Genomic DNA, 21,368 nt, shown 5'->3' on the forward strand with positions numbered 1-21,368 from the left:
CCTCAAAAAAAAAAGTGTTTTAGTAGTTGATCTTTTGTGGTTCTGTCCCTTTTGGGGAAGGAAGGGTGCATATGTAACATGCTTGTGTTTTCAAAGAATAACACATGAGGGAAGTGGACTTGACCCAGTGGTTAGGGTGTCTGTCTACCACATGGGAGGTCCAAGGTTCAAACCCCGGGCCTCCTTGATCCGTGTGGAGCTGGCCCATGTGCAGTGCTGATGCGCGCAAGGAGTGCCGTGCCACGCAGGGGTGTCCCCTGCGTAGGGGAGCCCCACGCGCAAGGAGTGCACCCCTTAAGGAGAGCCGCCCAGCACGAAAGAAAGTGCAGCCTGCCCAGGAATGGCGCCACCCACACGGAGAGCTGACACAAGATGATGCAACAAAAAAAAACCAGATTCCCGTGCCCCTGACAAACACAGAAGCAGAGAAAGAAGAACACGCAACAGATAGACACAGGGAACAGACAACTGGTACCGGAGGGAAGGGGAGAGAAATAAATAAATAAGTCTAAAAAAAGAAAACCAAAAAAAAGAAAACAAAGAATAACACATGAAATTGTTTTCTCTAAAGCTTTCTTTCTTTTTTGGTATTGAAGCCCAGGAGATATCATCGTTTTGCTCCAATGTAGAAACCAAGTTATAACGACAGACTACATGGTCAGGACAAATTAATTAAACTATTTCTCTTACTGTTTTGAAAGGAATGGATCAAGAAATAGGGAAAAATATATAGGAATTAGATGTGATAGGGAAGGAATTAGGAAGTTGCGTGTGTTTCTAGGTCCGTAATGGGAAGAAAGGATGTGGACAGAGTAGACATGTTTAGTGAACAGCATGAGGCAATGTATTAGTATTTTCTTGCTGCCATAAGAGATTACCACTAACTTAGTGGCTTAAAATAGTGCACATTCATTATCATCTTGCAGTTCTGTAGGTCAGAAGCACAATATGGATGTGAGTGGCCTAAAATTAAGGCATCACTAGGGATTTGTTCCTTTCTGGAGGCTCTAGGAAAGAATTTGTTTCCTTGTGTTTTCCACCTTCTGGAGGCCTTCAGCATTCCTTGGCTTGTGGACCCCAGCGTCCACGTTCCTGACCACCAATGGCTGGCCGAGTTTGCCCGTGCCCCCATCTCTCTGGTTCTGTCTTCTGGAATCATGTAGCTCTCTGACCACAGCCAGGAGGTTCTCCAATTTCAAGGATCCATGTGACTAGATAATCCAGGATAATCTCCCCATCTCAAGGTCCTTAATTTAATCACATCGGCAAGTCTTTTTGCTGTATAAGGTGACATAGTCACAGTTTTGGGAATTCAAGTGTGGACATTTTTTTTTTGGGGGGGTGGGCATTGTTCTGCCTATCACAGGCTGCAAAGCTTGAGTTACAGGGGTTCGATCCAGACACAGTTAATGGTTTTGCTGAAAGAGCACTGGATTTGAATTTATAAACCTGCAGTACTAGTCCCAGCTCTAATATTAATGAGTTGTATAATCTCTTCTTTTCTAGGCCTCAGGTTCTTAATTTTGTCTTTTTATTATTGACCACGTTGAGAATAGTTATTTTATTTTATGCTATGGTGCACTGTCTGGATTTCTCTTTCAGGAAATCCAGCAACTGCTGGGATTGTTGGTGGCTCATAGCTCTCAGCTGGGTCCCACTCCAGGAACTGACCTCAGCTGAACAGAGTCACTTTGCCCTTGGTCCCAGCCCTTCCCCTGGGCCAGCCCGCATCTAGTGACTGAGGGGAGAAGTGGTAAAAAGGCCTGGCCATCTTTCCTGAGCTCTCAAAGGCCATCTGAGCGCTAGTGTTCCTCCATGGGATTGGCTGAGGCCCCTGTTGAAACTGCCTTGCAGGCCACCTCCCTGCTCTGTCCAATCCTAGCTCCCAAGAGCACTCCCCAGCAAATCTCCCCTGCTGATTCCTGCCTGCAAATCATTTAAAGGTCATTTCATAGGGAAACTGATTCTCTGAATGCTCTGTAAGTCTTTCTATTTTTCTTTTTCTCTTTGTCTTTGAGCCTATGGTCTTGTCTTATGATTGGTTATTTGGATTGAGTGCTAGATATTGTATGTGAAAAATGCAGAGACTTTGCATATTCTCTTCCTTCAGAGGATTTACTTTTAGTCTTAGCAGGCAGCTAGCTACAGGAGGAGCCTTAGTATGCCCAGATCACCTTAAATCCCATGAGATACCGTGATGCCTTGTAGCTGAGCTTAGTCTGGGAAGGCTGATCTAATTCTAGTTCACCTTTACTCCTAGGCTGTGATCCTGCAGGGTCCAACCCAAAGACTTAGAGCTTTACTAGGCCCCTTCTCCTTGGTGGGCTCTGCACATTGTTTTTGTACCCTCAGCCTCATGGCTTTGCGGAAAGCTTTCCCCGGAATCAACCTGTTAGCCATCCTTTGAGAAATGACAAAAGCCTGTAGGTGAAAAGTGGCCCAGATTCTGGGCTCACTTCTCTCAGCTTCTCTCCTTTCCCATATCTTGGCATTTCTTCATTGCTCTGAGGCCTTCAAGCAGAGTTCCCTTTTTCTGGTTCTCGGCAGGTCAGTTAGTTTAAACTACTCTGCAATTGCTGGAAGCCATATTCTGCTCTATTGTTGAGCCATAATTTAATCTGTTCCTCTTGAAAACTATGGTTTCATTAAAAAAAATAATTTAACCATTGCTGTATAAGTAATTTACATCCTTATTGCTTAATTTTTGTGCCCCTTTACAATTATTTCCATATCGAATTTTGAAGTGGAATTGTGTCACAAAGTGTACAGAAGCTTAAAGCTTTTAATACATGCTCCTAAATTGCCTTCCAGAAAGTTTGTATTAACAGTAAAGATAAATTGCCTTTTTAATTTTTATGTATTAAATGTAACATTATAAATGTTTATGGATTTTTTTTTCCTTCTGTAGGCACGTGCTTTAACACCTCAAACTGCAGAAACAGATGCCATTCGGTTTTTGGTTGGGACGCAGTCTCTTAAATATGATAATCAGGTAACTATTTTTGACAAATGTATACATGTTAATTACTAAGCCTATTCTTAGTTTTATAACCATTTTGCTCTTAATTTTTCAAGCAGCATTTGAGAAAAAATGTACTGCTACACACACAAAATAAAACTTTCATTGGGGTTTAAATATATTTTTAAATTGAAGAATCAAATAGTTACCACTCATATATAATAATTGTGTTTCGTAACTTAAGCTTATTCTGTTTAGCATAACTTTCTTATTTTCATGTTTTGGTTTTGAAGTTATATAGATTTTAATATATAAGCTATTGGGAAGCATTATAGGGTACAGGATCAGCACCCCTCCTTCCACTGTGCCAGCAGATGTTTCTTTAATTGCTCATAGCAGTCTTTCTAGCTGAGACCAGGCTACGTATCCCATCTCAACATATACTTCTAAGCTGTCACTGCCAGATGGTCCAGGTGGTGTACAGGGTGTAACCCATTTATTGTTCTGGCAAATGTAGTAGAAAGAATACTGGCTATTCTGTATATCTGGGTTCATTTCACAGCTTGACATTAATAATGTGACCTTGAACAAATTGATTACTCTTGCTAGACTTCGTTTTCCTCATCTCTAAAATGGAGATAAAAATGCCTACTTTATGTACCTCACAGAAATGATTTGGATGTTGGAAAGATGTGCATTATCTTTGACACTGGGGAAATAGACATAAGGCTATGTCCAAAATGGTACAATTAACATTATGGAATATGGCAATCAAAGAATATTAATTGCTGAATAGGGTATACTGAAATTTTTATTCTCATGTATTGATGAGAGATTTAAAATTGGCATAGTCATTTTGGCACCTACTTTGGTGATTTATATCTAGAGCATTATAAATCTGTGTTTATATTATTTATCCTGTAATTCCTATATCTAAAACATAGAAAAATCTTTATACCCAAAGAAGATTAATTTTAATGGTACTTATAATCATAAAAAATTAGGAGGAATCAAAATATTACAGTGTGCAAATATTAGGTTGAACAATATGAAATTGCCATTTTATAATGGCAGTTTCATATGATTCAACCTAAAGGAGTGGTTGCTGTCAGTGAAATAGTAGTCACTCATTATACTCATTAAAATCTATAAGCCCCTAATGAATTGTCAGATGACAAGTTAACATTGCCAGTAAAATATTAAAATTGTGTATACAGTCTGATCACTAGTTTGTAAAAAAAGCAAATAAAGTCCAAAATTGAATCTCTACATAGAATTATGGAAGGAAATAGGTCAAAAATGGCTCAAAATTTGAGCAATGATTATCTTCAACTGTAATATTCGCAATGTAAAAATGTTTTGTTTCTAATTTTCTCTATTTCCTGAATATGTGTGTATGTGTGTTACTTATAGCCAGGAAAAAATTTAAAATAGGAGTTATTTACTTATTTATAAAAAAGTTGCCCAATGGCATTCTCAAAGGGAAAAAAGTAAATCAACATAAGACACCATGCAGTTTAAGAGATACTGCTTAAAGGGCAAAGGAGCAGTGGGGGAAGAGTAAAACTCATCCATATTGCCTGGGAGATGATATCGCCACGGATTGGATGATGAAGATATATGCAAATCTGTTTTCTTTAAAATGCAGCTCAGCTGCCAGCTGTCTGAAATGATTGCCCCATTGCACCCTACCCTTAGGATGCGCTGAGATTAAAAAAGAAGCTAGGGGCAAATCTCAGAGTGTAACAAGTTTGAAACTTAGGCAGATAACTTCTATTAGGGTCAACAATGTGTTTTATTTTACATCTTAAATTTATACCTTTCATATAGGCTTTTAAACCTTCAATTAACAGTTTAATATAAAATAAAAATGTATATATATTGTAGTGTTTCTCTGGCACAGGAATTTTGGAGGAGGAGATTAGAGCCAGTATTTTTCCCTTGATAGTGGAGAATCTCCTTCTGACCTAGCTATTTTTCTTACTGCGTTTTATTAGAACGATCAGCTTTAGTAGGCATGATATAGCTGATTTGGAAACAGATTTAAAATAAGTTTTTAACCTGTGTTTTCTTGAGTTCTTTAAGATCTAAATCTCCTAATGGAGCTCCAAGATTGGTCATTGAAAATAATAGTGTCCTTAAGGTATCTGGAGCATCTGCCCAAGAACCACTGTTCATGGTTATTTTATTTTTATTGAAAGATTTATTTTTATTTATTTCTTTCCCCTTTCCCCTCCCGTTGTCTGTTCTCTGTGTTACTCTGTGTCTGCTTGTATTCTTGTCAGTGGCACCCGGAATCTGTGTCTTGTTTTTGTTGCGTCATCTTGCTGTGTCAGCTCTCTCTGTGTGTGGCGCCACGCCTGGGTGGGCTGTGTTTTTTTCACGTGGGGTGGCTCTCCTTGTGGGGCACACTCCTTGCGCGGAGGGCACTCCTTCGCGGGGGTCACCCCTGCATGGCACAGAACTCCTTGCGCGCGGCAGCACTGCCCGTGGGCCAGCTCACCACACGGGCCCAGGAGGCCCTGGGCACTGAACCCTGGATCTCCCATGTGGCAGGCGGATGCTCTATCAGTTGAGCCATATTCAGTTCCCACTCATGGTTATTAATTGTCATCAGGCTTTACAGGGTGATGTAATGGTACGACGGGTTTCTTCTCTGTGTCCCTGGAAAGCTTTTTCCTCATATCTTAAGTGTCTCCCATTGCCGACTTAGTAGTTTAGGAAGGTCCTGTATGTGCTGTAGTCCAACTGCTTGTATGTGTTGACTGAAACTTGGTTGGATACTCTTACAAAAAAACTCAGCCTCCTAAAATATCCACCCATTCTTTTCCGAAATCTCACCTAACAGTTGCATTTGTTTAGCTGCCATACCAACAGGTCAAAATTCAGGTCAACAGACAAAGCTGTGGCATGACGTGCCCATGCCTCTCCTCCCTGGTTATGGAGCCTCCTGCTTCACCCACAGCGCAGCCCTTTAGCTCTCTGTGAGGTGCTTCTGTAATGAAGTAACTCTTACGAGGGTTTGAGTTACTATAAGTGAGAAGGAATCCCAACAGTTTCTATAAGTGGATCCAAGCAAATAGGCTCTCACAGGGGAAGGCCTGGCACCCACCCCACCCCCACCGGCTCTCCTGGTATCTTTTAAAAGGTCTTTCTGCTTTCTGACGACTCGTGAAGTCAAGTCACTTAAGTAATGACAGAAAAAAAGTCAGTAACACCAGGGCTTCTTAAACGTTATGTGATAATGTCGCCTGAAACGCCTGCTAAATTTCCATGTTCCTGAGTCCCATCCCCACAGCTCCTTTTTCAGAACAGCAGGTTTGGGGTTGGACCCAAGAATTTGGGTTTCTACCAGGCTTAGGGGACCACATTTGAATAACAGTGTCATAGTGAGTTTTAATTATCTAAGGATGGCGGATTAAATCATTCTCCTATGACAAACATAGTTTACAACTTTAAATGCCCAGTGTCATTAAATGTAGTTTCCTGGCACAAACAGTGATGTATTTCAAGAATATAAATCATCATTCCTTAAACCTAGTCAAAGAACAGTTTTGATATTAGTTTTTTTTTTCTTCCTTATTTATCAGTCTTAGAAATTCAGAGAGGTATAGATCTAACTTAAATTTTATGATAAGTATGTAAATATTTGCTAACCTTTTCCATATTTACCAATCTGTAATGGCTACTTAAGTGTTTTGTTGCAAAACTACTGTATCAATTGTTGTCTCATTCTTTTCAAATTTCCTCATTAAATTTGAATTAAGGTACATAGCCTTTGGCTTCAGTTATATTTTTCTAGCCAAGGCTGAATTAAAAGACATTGGTCTTTTGTTGCAAACGAGGTATGTGCAAAATGGCATGTGACCCAGGAGAAGGGAAACATCTTCCTGATGGCGTTAGAGAAGGCATCACAGACAAGGTGATGTTCGATCTGAGGTAATCCAGGTAGACAGAACAGGATGGACACTATTAATATTTATGTCACCTGTGGATGGCCTTGTTTTCAGAGTATTTTGACATGTTTCTTGGGAGGGAACCCTGGGAAGAGAGAGGTGCACTGAGAAGGGATGAAGTGAGAGAAAGAAAGAGGGACATATACATATTCTGCTCACATATACTGCTGGAAATACTCAGTAAACCCTCTCTTACTTGACATATGCATTTCTAGAATCTTCTTGTCAGCCTAGCTGCCAAAGAAGCCTATTACATGTATTTTATGCTATTTTTGGAAACTACGCTTTCTTACAGCTCAAAGACTGATGAGAAGAGGCGAGTGCCACATTCGTCAATTAGTATTACTCTCACCAAACAAAATTGTTCTAGTATTTTCTAATAATGTTATAATTATGATTGTCAAGATGTAGTCTTAAAATGAGGAAAAGATTGTCTTCTTTAACCTCTCTGATCTTGTTTCTCTACAGTTAGAGGGACAGACTAGAGCACTGATGAATTTTTCATTTTTTATCTATATATTTATCAATATTGTTTGTATAATTTTATTATAGCAATATTATCAGCATTATAATCTAACAATTTCATTTGTATAATTTGTATAATTGTTTAGTAAGTGTTTATCGAGAAATCATTTTGGAGTTTCTTTGTGTGGGGCACTGCCAAGGGCTGGAGTTTGGAGATAAATAAATAAAACCTGGTCTTGCCCTCAAGGAGCTCACGTTTTATTGAGGGTTGGAATATTAAACCAACGCTTTGACACAGTGCGGGGAGCGGGGAAGCCCAGGTTGCTGTCGTTGGCCGGAGCCGGCACCCTTAACCCAACTTCAGGGCCAGGTCAGGATGGTTTCCACATCTGTTGCCTCAATTGCCAGAACGTTTTTCAACAGTTAAGGAAACTGGCCCCAACAGTTACAGTTTTCCAACCTTACTCAGCTAAAACGGCAAAAGTGGAACAAAGACACACATATATATATACCTGTTTTCTCTCTCCCTTTTTCTCCCCCCCTTCTCTCGTTTGCATTTGAAGTTTAACTCTAAGGAATGTGCTGTACACAGGCTTGCTGCACCCAAATTCGGAATATACTCTAATGTGTAGATACACTTATAAATAGCACAAACGTACTGTTGCCACGGAGCATCGCTCAATGAGATGGTACTTCACAAAAACCAGGCCAACTCCTCTCTACCACACCATTTCGAAAAGTTTGCCCGTGTGCATTTTGAGCAAACCCTGACCCCTAAGAGAGAACTGCGGGAAACGTGCTCAGGTGTCCTGCTGGCTGCAGTCCCATTGCTAGAGCCCCAACAATAGAAACGGCGTCTCCTCCCCTAAAACGCCCGCCCCCATCGCCCTGCGGATCTGAGTTTGTGCGAGCACACTCGGCTGTGCCGGGGGAATTGAGGACTGGTGGATTAGGGTTAATGGCCCTTGGCTTCGCCTCAGGCCGTCAGCTCCTCCCAGGCAGGCGCTAATTCCCTAGAAAATGCCCAGCACCTGAATCGTTACTGCTTAATTCAGCTGTGCTGTTTTTCTGAAAATTAACTGTCACACTTGCCTGACCTTTCTTTGTGGGATGAACTGTTTTATTTTCTGTGCCCTTATTTTGTGCCTGAGAACTTTCAGTGTTAGGAACAGGGCAGAGAATTTCTGGAGTCTGTCCTCTTTTTTTTCTGGGGTTCTCCTTTCATGAAGAAAAGATACATTTCTTTTCCCTTAGAGGGTGTGTGCTCATGGGTTATTCAGCAGTGAAGTTTAGGCACAGACTAGAAACAATGAAAAACCAGATTGAAAGGATTTTATTCGCTTCTGCGTATGACTTTTCACAGGTTCTCGAGCATTTCCTTTCATATATTGTTAACTCCCTATTTCTTATGTCTATCAGGCATGAGCCTTGTTCTTCCTCCTTTCTATTGTTAGCTGGGGAGTATTAGGGTGACAAAGAGAAGGACTGTAATTTTTCCTCTTTAACAGTTATGATCATGACCTATGACCTGTGAAAAGACCATTTAAAAAAAAAGGAATAACAAAATAGAGTTTGGTTTTAACCCTGGACAACTTTTTATTTTTATTTTTTTATTTTTAAGCCACAGCTCTGTGTTTTTGTTTCTGTATTTTTATTAATGATAGTTTTGCTTGTGCCTCTCCCTCTGCCTGTCCTGAGAATCCCCTGGGTGCTTGTAAAGAATTCAGATTCTCAGACCCCACCCTAGACTAACTGAGCCACTCTCTTCCTTCCTCCCTCCCCTGTCCCCTCTTTTCCTTTAATGGTAAGAGGAGTTTATTGCCCTTTCTTAACTGAAATGCCACCAGGTGGCTTGGCTTCTGGTGAGACTTGATCCAGTCACTCAAACAATATTACCAAGAATTCCATGAATCTCCATTTCTATATTTTCCTTTCTTCAGTGTGGGACTTATTGTTTAGGGGTCCTGTATTTTCAATATGTGTCCCCAGATAGCCAAATTTGGAAATCCTTTTTTTTTTTTAAACGATTTATTTATTTATTGCCCCCCCCCTCACCCCCCTTGTTGTTTGTGCTGGCTGTCTGCTCTCCATTGTGTGCTTGTCTTCTTTTTTTTTTTTAGGAGGTACTGGAAACTGAACCCAGGACTTCCCATGGAGGAGGGAGGTGCCAATGGCTTGAGCCACCTCTGCTTCCACTTGTGTCTCTCATTGTGCTTCCTCATTGTGTCTCTTTGTTGTGTCATCTTGCTACTTCAGCTCGCTGTCTTGCTTGTCTTCTTTAGGAGGCACTGGAAATTGAACCTGGGACCTCCCATGTGGTAGGTGGGCGCCCAACTGCTTGAGCTACATCTGCTTCCCAAATTTGGGAATTCTTTAACAGGTTATTACTAGAGCTCAAGTTCAATGAGTCTAAATTTAATGTAACACCTAAAAGTGTCCTCTGGTTTTCCTCTTTTTTCTCCCTTTATGCCTTACTTTTTATAAAGAATTGGTTTTGCTCTCAAGGTCCACTAGCTTTCCTAGAATCTCCTTCCTGTGTAGTAATTAGAAGTTTAGCTAGGATAGTTCTTCAGTCTGGGGGTGAAATTTATAATTCTTCCTTCCAGGGATTTCGAGTTCTTATTTTTTGTATAAGTAGCTCAAATGCCATCTTCTATGGGCGGTCTTAACCTTTTCACCCTTTCTTCCAGTTCCTTGAGTTGAAATTACTTGCCTCTTGTTCTGTGTTTCTGTCTGGCTTTGTGTTTATCTATGTCAAATATAGGATTTAATGCATAATATTCCAGTTATTTTTATTTTATATTTATTTTTCCTCAGATTATTTTTACACTTCTCCATCCCCATCATATACTGTGAGTTTTCTGAGGACTGAGGGCCAGTCATCTTTGGGTCTTTGATGCCTGGCACTGTGCAGGGTGTCACTGGTTGAACGCATAAATGACAGGAGCATTTTAAGGAAGGTCACAAATATTTGTGATGACTTAGCTTCAGGTGCACTTATTTTTCACAAAACAATATTGTGATGTCATGTGATGTCCTATTTGGCATGTTATTATTAATATATTTTTAGACAGACTAGACATTTTTCTTTTTAATGAAGCTATGCTATCCAAGAATCCCATGCTTGGGTATGTAATTCCATGTTTTTTTTGCTATAGGAAATTCCACTAGATTTATTGGTCGCGATAGCAAGGATAATTGGGTCAAAGGCCATTCCTAGTTTGTCCCACTGGAACCATGAGTTGTTAACTGCCTGGATTTAAGGATGTCTGGGAGCCTTCCATTGATCTCCTGCTACCATTTGGCCAGCTTCTGAGTTGCAGCCCTCAAGCATGTGTTGGTTTGCATTTCTTGGCAGATCTATGTGTGCATGTGTGATGGTGGTGTTGGGGGGGAAGGGAGATATCTCTTTCTGCTGAAAGATTAAGAAAAAGATGCTAGGAAATGTGCAAGTCGATTTTGGATCACAGGAATTTTTCTAACAATCCATTTCGTAAGGGTTTCCTTAAAGCATGTCTCATAACTTTTGTTATTAGTGTTCTTCCTTGGAATCCTGTGCTTTGAACGAGTCATATATGTGCAACTGTGTAATAACAAATATATAGTTCTGCCCTTCCACCTTTTATTTCCTTTCTTTCTTGATTCTATAAATCAAGCTCTTCTTTTTTGTCTGAGGATTCTGGTCTCCACACCATATTTATTATGCTCCCATAATTTTTTTTTTTTAATATAAAGTTCTACTTTGCATCTTTCTAATTTTTAGATTTATATCTAAAGGTGTCATAATAAAGAGATAGCCAATGGCATTTCAATGACCTGATTAAGTTCAAGCTTCTTCCCCAATCCTTGGCTCTATGTTGCAAAGGTGCTTCTGTCTTACCTACTGTTCCTAAAACACCCTTACTGAACACAGGATGATGTGGAGAGTCTTTTCTTTCTTTCTTTCTTTTTTTTTCTGGGTTGCCAATCATAATTGGGCTTCTTGGGCAAAGGCTGTTAATATAATGGGGGCTTATTCTGTGCAAGTAAAGAGTGTTAATATAGATAGGTAAGTGGTAGTCAAATTATGGGCATAATGAACATTAGGAAATGTATAGCATATTTATTAATGACTCAGTCATGTGTCATTTAAATTCTTAGCTAAAAGCCCTATATATATATATTTTTTTCTTTTCTTTTTTTTTAAAGGAGGTACCGGGGATTGAACCCGAGACCTTGTACATGCGAAACAGGCACTCAAACCACTGAGCTATACCCACTCCCCCCAGTATATTTTTGTTTGTTTGTTTGTTTTTTGGGATAATGGGGCTGGGGATTGAACCCAGGACCTCATGTGTGGGAAGCTAGCCCTCAACCACTGAGCTACATTGGGTCCCCTGAGTTGTTTTTTTTTTCATTTGTTTTGCTTATTGTTTTTGTTGTTGTTGTTGTTTGTTTTTGTTTTTAGGAGGCACGGAGAAGGAACCTGGGACCTCCCATGTGGGAAGCAGGTGCTCAACCACTTGAGCTATATCCGCTCCCTGGTATAAGTTTTAATTAGAATGATGGATTTTAGAAATCCAGTTTTCCTAAATTTAAAAATGGTAAAGCTATAGCTGAGACAGTGTAAGTGACTAGTCCAAGGTAACAGCTAGGAAGTGCCGGACTTAAAACTACAACCCAGGTCTCATTACTACCACATCACTTTTCATTTCAGCATGTCATACTGAAGTGCAATATAAACTGCGTTTACAGGATTACTAACTTTGAGAGGAAAAAAAATAAACTAGTGTTATGAGACCATGAAAGGGGTTTGCTATATCCAAGAGCTAACCACATAGAGTATAATGTATTATTCTTAAGGAATTATTGGTCTGGAGGTTATTTTTAATTTATGGACAGTAAAGCAGGGAAACAATCCCGGGCGAGGCCATGGAAGGAGACCTGTGTTATCAGGCTCCCTACATCCTCCTGCCATGACAGTCCAGCCTAACTCCTAGGAAGGCCTGTGTCCATGGGAGGAATAATCTCTCGCCCATGGGGAAGCAATTGCGTCCTCAACTTCCCTAGGAGGAATCCATATTTTTTTGGCTATATTAAAGATTTTATGTTTGCTTTCAGTTCAGAAACTGAAATAAAATGGACAGAAAAGTACAGTGTGGTCTGTGTTTAAGGACCTAGTCCTGGGTTACTCCTGAGTTGCTGTGTAGACACATAACTCTTTCTAAGTCCTGATTCGTTAGCAGAAAATAAGGAATAATAGAATAATCTTTAAGAGCTTCTCTAATACATTTTATAGCTTCTACTTTTCTTTTTTTTTTTTTTTTTTAAGTATCATCTAGTCTTGTAGCCCTGTACTGGTAAACTTAACTTTAAAAAATTTACAATGGTAGTTCACAGTTATGAGTGTGATCTTCATCAGAAGCTACTGAAAATATTTAAGAAGTCAGAAGTGGCATGAAGAGTTACAAGTAACATCTAGGCACTACCCACACAATGATACGAATGCTTCCTGACTCTCTTAGCTAATATTAATTGGGTTATCTTCGGCGCTTCCATAATCTTTTGCCCTCACCTTAATTATAGTGTATTCATTATCGTATTACTTTTTTTTTTTTAAACTGGCCTGTAACCACGTTTGTTTTTTCAACAAAAAATTTCTTTGTACTTCTACTGTGTGCTAGGTGTAGTGTGACACCCTAACAATGGAGTTAAGATGCAGTCTCTTTCTTCAGAGTCTGTATGAGGGACTGCCTCTTATTCTTTTGTTTCCCTGCTGTAGCCCAAAGCACTGCTGTTGAAAAGGAAGATTTCCACATGTGGCATGGCAGTATAGGGCTTAAGAACATATTTTTTTTTGTGAATGTCATTAACAGCACTGAATTATATATTTGAATACTTTTAAAAGGGGGAAATTTTAGGTGTCTATATGTTCTAGAATAAAATTTTTGGAAAAAAATCCATGGAACTGCACAACAGAGTGAACCCTAGGTTAAACCACAGACTATAGGTAATAGTACAGTTATAAAAATGTGCTCACATTAGTTGTATCAAATGTACGACACCAGTGCAAGTTGTTAATAATAGGGTGGTATGTGGGAGTCCTATATTTTATGATGATTTTTCTGTAAACCCACAAATTCTCTAATAAAAAATTAAAAAAAAAAATGGGTGAGATGGGGAAAGAGAGAGAGAGCAAAAAAATACTCTGTTTACATTTGTTGACCATAAGTAGATAGTTGATAGTTTGATTAAAACAAAATAAGAAATAAGGTGATTAATAAGTAGATAGTTGATATTTTGATTAAAACAAAAACTACAAAACTGAAACAAAACAAAACAAAATCTGAGCATGAGAAAGGTATGGAAGGAATCACCCCAGTCTGCTGTTAACAAAGGGTCAGGAATGATCAGTTGGGCTAGGGGTGAGAAAAAAACTTATGCTGTGGAGTCAGGTAGGACTAGATTTAAACCCTAGCACTGTTGTTTTCTAACTGAGTAGTCTTGAGCCAAGGTCCTTAAAATCTGTAAGCCTCAGTTTCTTCGCCTGTAGGAAGTGGGTAAGAATGATATAGGGTTATTTTAAGGATTAAAGGAATTAATGTATATCAAATCCTTAGCACAGTACCTGGGGCATTATAAATATTAGTTATGATTGTTTTTATTATTATTAGCCTGTGTTGGTAATGTCTAAACATACCCATATTAAAACATTTCATGAAAATATATCCATAGATGAGGATACGAGGAAAAGTCTCAAGACTCTTCAAGTTTTAAAATAAAGGTTAAGAGCCATTATTTTCAGAGTGCATCAAGTTAGGAAAGATGGAATCAGGATGCATTTATATTCCCTACTCCTTCCTGATGTCTATGGACTAAGCTATCTTCTGTGTTGTTAGGTACTGAAAGAAAGTGATTCTGAAGTAAAGATGTGTTTGGATCAGCTAGTAGAGGCTTGTTAGAAAGCATTTTCTTTGCATCTTCACAAGAAAGAAAATAGCTTTATGATGAGATGGTGATGCATCTGAAGCTGCTGATGCAAAATACCAGAAATGGGTTGGCTTTTTAAATAGAAATTTATGTGAAAATATTGAAATCAAGGCATCATCAGAGATGCTTTCCTACCAAGGTTGGCTGCTGTCAAATCCTGAACTCTTGCCACTTGGCGAGGCAAAATGGTGGCTCTCCATCTGGGTCCCCACCTTCTTCTCCAGGCTGCTTTCTCCCTGAGCTCAGCTCTGTGCTCCACTGATTCTAGCCTCTGGCCTCCGGAACCTCTCTCTCTCAGCCTCTCAGGACTTCTATGTCTTTTTGCAATTGCCGGGGATCCTTGGGTCCTTTCTCACCTATGGCAGGCCAAAAATGGCAGATGTCGCTCCCTGTGTGTTTCTGCTTTCAGTTCTCCCTTGTATAAGCTCCAGCAAGAGGGCTGAAACCCAGCCTGGGTCACACCCCTCTGATGTAGTCCAATCAAAGGCCCTAAAGCAATCTAATCACAAGTCATCTAATCAAGGTTCCCTTAACTGAATCTAACCAAAAGGCCCCACATGCAATAGGCTCCATTCACCAGAGTGGGTTAGCTTAAGAAAAATTTTCTGGGGTCCACAAAAGACTCAACCCAGGGCAGATGGTATGAAGAAAGATACTTCCACAGATGAGAGCAACTGTAGAGGATTTGGATGGCTAAACCTAGAAGGGAGGATTGAGTAGCTTTAAGTTTCTAGAAGGCTTAAAAGCAGTTAGGAGTTAGACTTAAGAAGGGGGGCTCAGGAGCCAGTGTGCAAGAGAGAGGAAAAAGGCCACCCCTGCTTCACAGATTGGTTGATAACTCAACAAATTAATTCCAAAACCAGACATACTATTATTTCCGTGGTGTAATGAGTGGCCTTGATGCTTTTAGTGCCTTTCAGAGGAAAAGATTTTGGCAAGGGAAAAATATATTTAAGTACATTTCCCCCCCAGTGCTAATGGATTTCCTGATAAGTAGGAAATGTGTCAAATATTGAGGGCAAAAAATTCCATTCACCCTAACGATGTAAATGTTATTTTTGATTTTGTGTATTACCTTTCAGTCTGTGTTCACATGTGACTATTTTATATAATCACATGCCATTTCTGCGTGAACAGTTTCATATTTATAATTGTTCTAAATTTTAAGTTTTAAAGCTATATACTATTCCATGATTGCTTTTTGTTCATTTATTCTTTGGGATAAGTTTCAAGAAATCAAGTTATTGTTGCACTGATTTTAACACTTATGTAGTTCTCAACTACATATTATAATAAACCTAAAAGAACCATGTAGATTTACAAGTGTACCAGTGTTATTATACCCTTCCTTATCAGTATTTGCTGTCACTATCTTAAAAAGTTATATAATAAATACAAATTGGTATCATAAAATTCTTATTTTTAAATTTACAAGTCATTAGTTATAATAGAGAATGAGTTTTCCTATCATTTGTTATTTGTATTTGCTCTGATGGATTCCTAAATGTCTGAAAGGTATAACATATACGTTTAGTGCACAAATCTTAAGTGTACAGTTTGATGGATTTTTACATAAATGGTATGCATGCACACATACACACATGCTTGTAACCACAATCTAGATCATTTCCATTATCCCAGAAACCTCCCTCAGGAGTTCTCTGTCTGAACCAAACTCTCATCCCCTGCCCTAAGTGCTCATTGTTCTTTCACTGTAGACTTGTTTTGCCTATTTTTGAACTTCATACATATGGCTCTTGGGTCTGATTTCTTCCATTCAGCATTGCCTGTGAGTTTCATCACTGTTATCCCTTCTATCTGAAGTTCTTTTTCCTTATTGTAAGTATTCCATTTCATCAACATATCATAATTTATCTACCCTTTCTATTGTTGATGGACACCTGGAATGTTTATAGTTTTTGGCTATCATGGATAAAGCTGCCATGAATGTTCTTGTGCATGTCTTTTTATTTTGGTATTTATTTGGTATATACCCAGAAGTAGAATTGCTGGGTCATTGAACATATGTGTATTTAACTTTAGTAAGTACTGTCAAATATTGTTCTCTTAAAGAGTTCTAGATAAGTTACATATCCAGGGAGGGAAAAAAAGTGCTTATAGGTAGAATTTCTTCAGATATGGACCAGAAAGAGAATATAATAATCCCTCTTCCTTTTTTTTTTTTTTTTTTTGAGTGCTGCTTCATATTTTTATTAGTTCGTAGGTATGAAATTTATAATTTAGAAGTTTTTCAATGGGGTCTTAGATAGTCCACTGTGAAACTTTTGGGCTATGAGAGTAGGGAGGAATTTATTGCAAGTAATTTTAAAGATAAAAATATTAATTATTTTTAATCTTTGCTCCAAAAGAAAAGGGAAAGTATACAGGTATTTACCTGGCTCTTACTATGTCTTAAGTATTGTACTATCATACTTGTTTGTTTTTATTAATCCTAGGAGGTTAGTAATATTATCTTCATTTTATGTATGAATTGAGGTTCAGAGTTACCAGCTATTATTAATAAATGGCAGTGGCAAGATTTATGTTCTAGTCTGACTGAGTCTAAAGCTACTCCTTCAGAGGCCTGGAGGTTTTGTTTTTACTTTAAAATAGTGCATGAAAAGAAACACTCAAGAATAAAACAGGAGAGGCTATCTGAAGCAAGGCAAAAGTATACATGCTTTTGGGTATCATGCAAAACATTTAAAAAATGACATTTAATGTTCTGACTCTACAAGTATTGCATGGTAATCATAAAAAGTGTTAAGAATACTAATACATTACAAAGAAGAAAAGAAAACAGCTATAATTCTACCATTCAAAGATAACTAGTTTACTTCTAGTTCTTCTCTCACTTGGGGATGCATAATTTTTAAAAAACAAAAATGAAAGTAGCATATGCACAGTACTTTAATATGTGCTTTTTCCTTTAAATATATATTATGGACATTTTCCCCATAACACTAAATAGTCTACAATATATTGAATGGCTTCATATTATATTACAATGAAATACAATAATTTATTTGGCCAGTTCCCTGTTACTGGACGTTCAGATGACTTCTAAGTTTCTATGATGATAATTAATACCATAGTGAACATTTTTTGGAAATAAATCTTGGTGTAGTTCTATGATTATTTTTAGTATAAATTTATTTATAAAAGCAAAATTATGTTTTTTAAAAATCTTTTTTTTTTTTTTTAAAGATACATAGATCACACATAAAGAATTATGTTTTTGTATTGACTTGGGTATTGATAAGAGTGTGAATGTGAAAATCATTTTAATTCCTCCAAAAGTAATTATCTAGAAAAGTATGGAAATAGCATATTTAACTTTTTCCTTTAGTGGCTAAAATGTAATACTATTATAATTAATATATTATCATAAAGGTTGACAGCTATTAGACTCATTTTTAAAAAGATGTTAAACATGTCCTAATATATAAGCCTTTCTCACTCCTTCCCACTTTAATCACTTCTGACATATGAGTTATTTGGGCAAACATATGGGCAAAACATATTACGTTGCCCATGAAGTGGACAAAGTATGGTTCTTCTGAGATCTAATTAAGCAGAAATACCTTGTCATCTTTTCCCCTTTCCCTGAGCCAAATAGCAGGTCTGAAAAGTTCTTGGCCGATTTGGATAATCCTGGACAACTCTAGCCCTAACACCAGTGATAGCCTAACTCGCCTTTTTTTTTTTTTTTTTTTTTTTTTAAGAAACAACTCCTGTAGTGTATTGATTTGGGGAGGACAGAAAAGGTAGAGATGGGAAATGGGAGGTAATGGGCTCCTTAGTATTTGCCAAAAACCAGTTACATTCTCTCTACCCTGGGAGCAGATGTGGCTCAAGCAGTTGAATGCCTGCCTCCCACATGGGAGGTTTCGGGTTCCATTCCTGGTGCCTCCTCAAGAAGACAAACAATGAGCAGATATCGAGCAAAAACAATGAGTAAGACATTCTCTCCACCCCTTCACATCTTCCTCCCCTGGCGTGGGTCCCCAGGACGTGCTCACTTTTTCTGCTAGGCTTCCCTCTCTGTCCTTCTCTGCACCCTACCTGACCTTGACCTCCAGTGACTGAGCAGAGCCCACGCTGGGCTCTAAAGCTGGGAGAAGGCAGACTCAAACGAACCCTTCTTCCCCCTTCTTCTACCTCCCAACTCATTCCCATCTCTTATCTAAATAAAATACAGAAAGAGCAAGTGCGGCTGGTACCTGGGAGAATCAGCTCATCCCAGAGATAAGGACAGGGTGGAGGCGGGGCAGGCAGTGGAGCCTCAGGAATGTGTAGTGGACAGGAGGCTGGGCACAGGGGGCCTGGCTCGCCACCCTCCCCGGCCGTGGTCCAGCTGCCACAAAGAGGCTCGGCGGCTAATTCCTCACGCCTGCCTCTCTGGCATCAAAAGTCACCGGGTGCCTGGGGTGAGGGCAGTAGTCAGGGCAGAAAAGCAGAACTAAGCTCTGTAAAAGCACTCCTTTTCCTTGGCTTATTAGAGGAAGGCTGCTTTGGTTTTAAGGGAGATGTGGAATTCCTGGGGTTGGGTAGAAATTAGGACTGAGATAGTTGTTTTTTGTTTTTGTTTTACTTGTGCTTTTCCTGCAGTATGAAATTGCTGTAGAAACTTGGTAGCAGAACTTTTGGTGTCTTGTTTCTTAAATATTGGATAAGTCCAGAAAGTAATATCTGTTAAGTAGCTTGCAATCTTGAAAGCACCCTACGGGGATTTCATACCTTGTCTTTTAAGAGGAGTACAATAAGAATGAAATTACAAGAGTTGATAATGATAGTATAAGAATAACCATTAATTAAGGATGTTTTCTATCATAAAATATGCATTTGATTATTCTTTGTGACCATTATGTTTAATTAAGATGAAAAGTAAAAAGTGCTTGAAGTCCTGATGTGTTTTTTTTATTGTACTTGTAGATCCACATCATAGATTTTGACGACGAAAATAACATTATAAATAAAAATGTTCTCCTTCATCAAGCGGGTGAAATTTGGCACATTAGTGCCAGCCCAGCAGATAAAGGTGTGCTAGCGACCTGCTACAATAAAAGTAAGTGTGTCTTTTCTTAGATATTTGTATGCACCAGAAATTAATTATTTTTCAACCTGAGGTTTCACATAAGATTGGTTTTATTTATTGTTTATGGAAATTCGATGATCAGTGAAGATTTGCATGCACAGAATAGTTGTGATATTTTGAGTAGATGCCTATGGAAATTATTTTAATCTTAAAGTTTTAAGAATCAAAACTAGAATCATAGCTGTTTGAAAAACTTTGATCCTTTGGGTAGAGCAGATAACTTGCTGGAAGTTGGAAATAGGCATCCTAGTACAATAACTACAATACTTGGGCGAATAACAGTGAATTTTGCCTCTTTGTCTTGCCCTGTATGTATGTGTAATCATAGTTAAAAGATGAGAGTCTACAACTACTTTCAAATACTCTTAATAACAACCTTTCCATGCACATATGCAAGTTATATGTTATTGTACCCGAAACAAATTTCTTTCTAGCTTACTTTTCAGCTGTCCAAACTTTGGGACTTGTGTCAAACCAAATATCTGTGACACGAAACTGACCATGCATGTTCCTTAATTTTCCTTTCACTGTCAATAACCTGTCTTTTAAAATTATGGCTTTGGAAAAAAAAGATTCCCTCTGTATTAGTCTGCTAAGGGGTGCTGATGCAAAGTACCAGAAATCTGTTGGCTTTTATAAAGCTTTTATTTGGGGTAAAAGCTTAAAGTTACTGGGCCCTAAAGAGTACAATTCAAGGTTGCTTTCTCACTAAAGTCAGTTGCCCCGTGTTGAAGCAAGATGGCAGACGGTCTTTGTGGGGGTTTGGCTTTCCCCTCTAGGCTTCCTCTGTCAGCCTCAGCTCTCTCCCCAAGGTCAGTGGTAAGCTATCAGGCAACAGGTGCATCTCCCCTTGGGGCTTTAGCTGTTTGAGCCTTCTCCTTTCTGTCACATGACAGGATCAAAATGACAAAGTTCTCTCCTCTGTGTGTCTTCTTGAGTGAGTCCATTTATATCAGCCCATCATGGGGACAGGGATTCAACCTGACTTGTACCATACAGACATGGTCAAATCAAAGCCTTAATCTTAACAGGTAATTTAATCAAGGGCCCCTCAACTGAATCCAGTATAATCAGAGGACATCACACCTAGAAGAATAGATTAGTTTACAAATCTAATCTTTCTCTTCTTAGAGTCACAAAAATCTCAAAACAGTCATACTCACTTATCTTTTTCCATTATATGTGCCAGAATAAAGTCTTTGTGTTTTTTTGTGATGTAGTTTCTAAAAATATTTCATTTACACATCATGTTTTTTAAAGATTCTTAGTTGCAACCCATTTTATCCCATTTTTCCTTTCATTCCCTAACTTCAAAAATATTATATAGTGATTGCCTTTTTAAATTTTTTATTGACTTGGTCACCTGGGTGCCCCTTTTCTAGAATACCATGATTAGATTGCTTCTATAGAACTCTGCATAAGTTTCTTTCTAGTTTAACTTCACTTTTTTTTTTTAATAGTCCTCTTCCTCAGGGCACAAAGAAATCTGAAAAGTCTTCTCCAACCCTTATATTCTTTCTTTATTATTTTTAGCTTTTAATTTGTATTATTTAATTTACTGGGAACAGCTTCCTGGTGAATCTGCTCTGACTTTATTCTTTTTTTTTTGTCCTGTCATGAATGTTAGATTTGAATTTCTCAAGAAAAGGATATTTATTTCTTTTTTGTTGGTTTATCTCTAATGAAAGTCAGTTAACTACCAAGTGAACTATGAAGGCTTGGTCTCAGTGGTTCAACCTGTAAATCTTCCCAAGAGCATATTTGGGATAATAACATAATTTTTGTGTGTGTGTGTGTGTGTGGATGTACGGGGGATTGAACCCAGGACCTCATACATGGGAAGCAGTTGCTCAACCACTTGAGCTACTTGTGCGCCGCATAATTTTATACTTCAGTAAGCTTTTTTATTTCAACAACTAAG

General features: G+C 38.5%; 1 protein-coding gene across 1 annotated transcript in view; it reads left to right on the forward strand.

Annotated features, from left to right (window-relative positions):
- EIPR1 (EARP complex and GARP complex interacting protein 1) overlaps positions 1 to 21,368 on the forward strand; it is a 213,665-nt gene that overhangs the window by 22,908 nt on the left and 169,389 nt on the right. Inside the window, exons 2-3 of the mRNA XM_004480926.5 lie at positions 2,909 to 2,992; positions 19,285 to 19,417. Of these exons, the coding sequence (XP_004480983.1) occupies positions 2,909 to 2,992; positions 19,285 to 19,417 (217 nt within the window). The remainder of the gene's footprint in view (positions 1 to 2,908; positions 2,993 to 19,284; positions 19,418 to 21,368) is intronic.

The sequence above is a fragment of the Dasypus novemcinctus genome, chromosome 25, assembly GCF_030445035.2.
Source record: "Dasypus novemcinctus isolate mDasNov1 chromosome 25, mDasNov1.1.hap2, whole genome shotgun sequence".
Taxonomy (NCBI): Eukaryota; Metazoa; Chordata; class Mammalia; order Cingulata; family Dasypodidae; genus Dasypus; species Dasypus novemcinctus.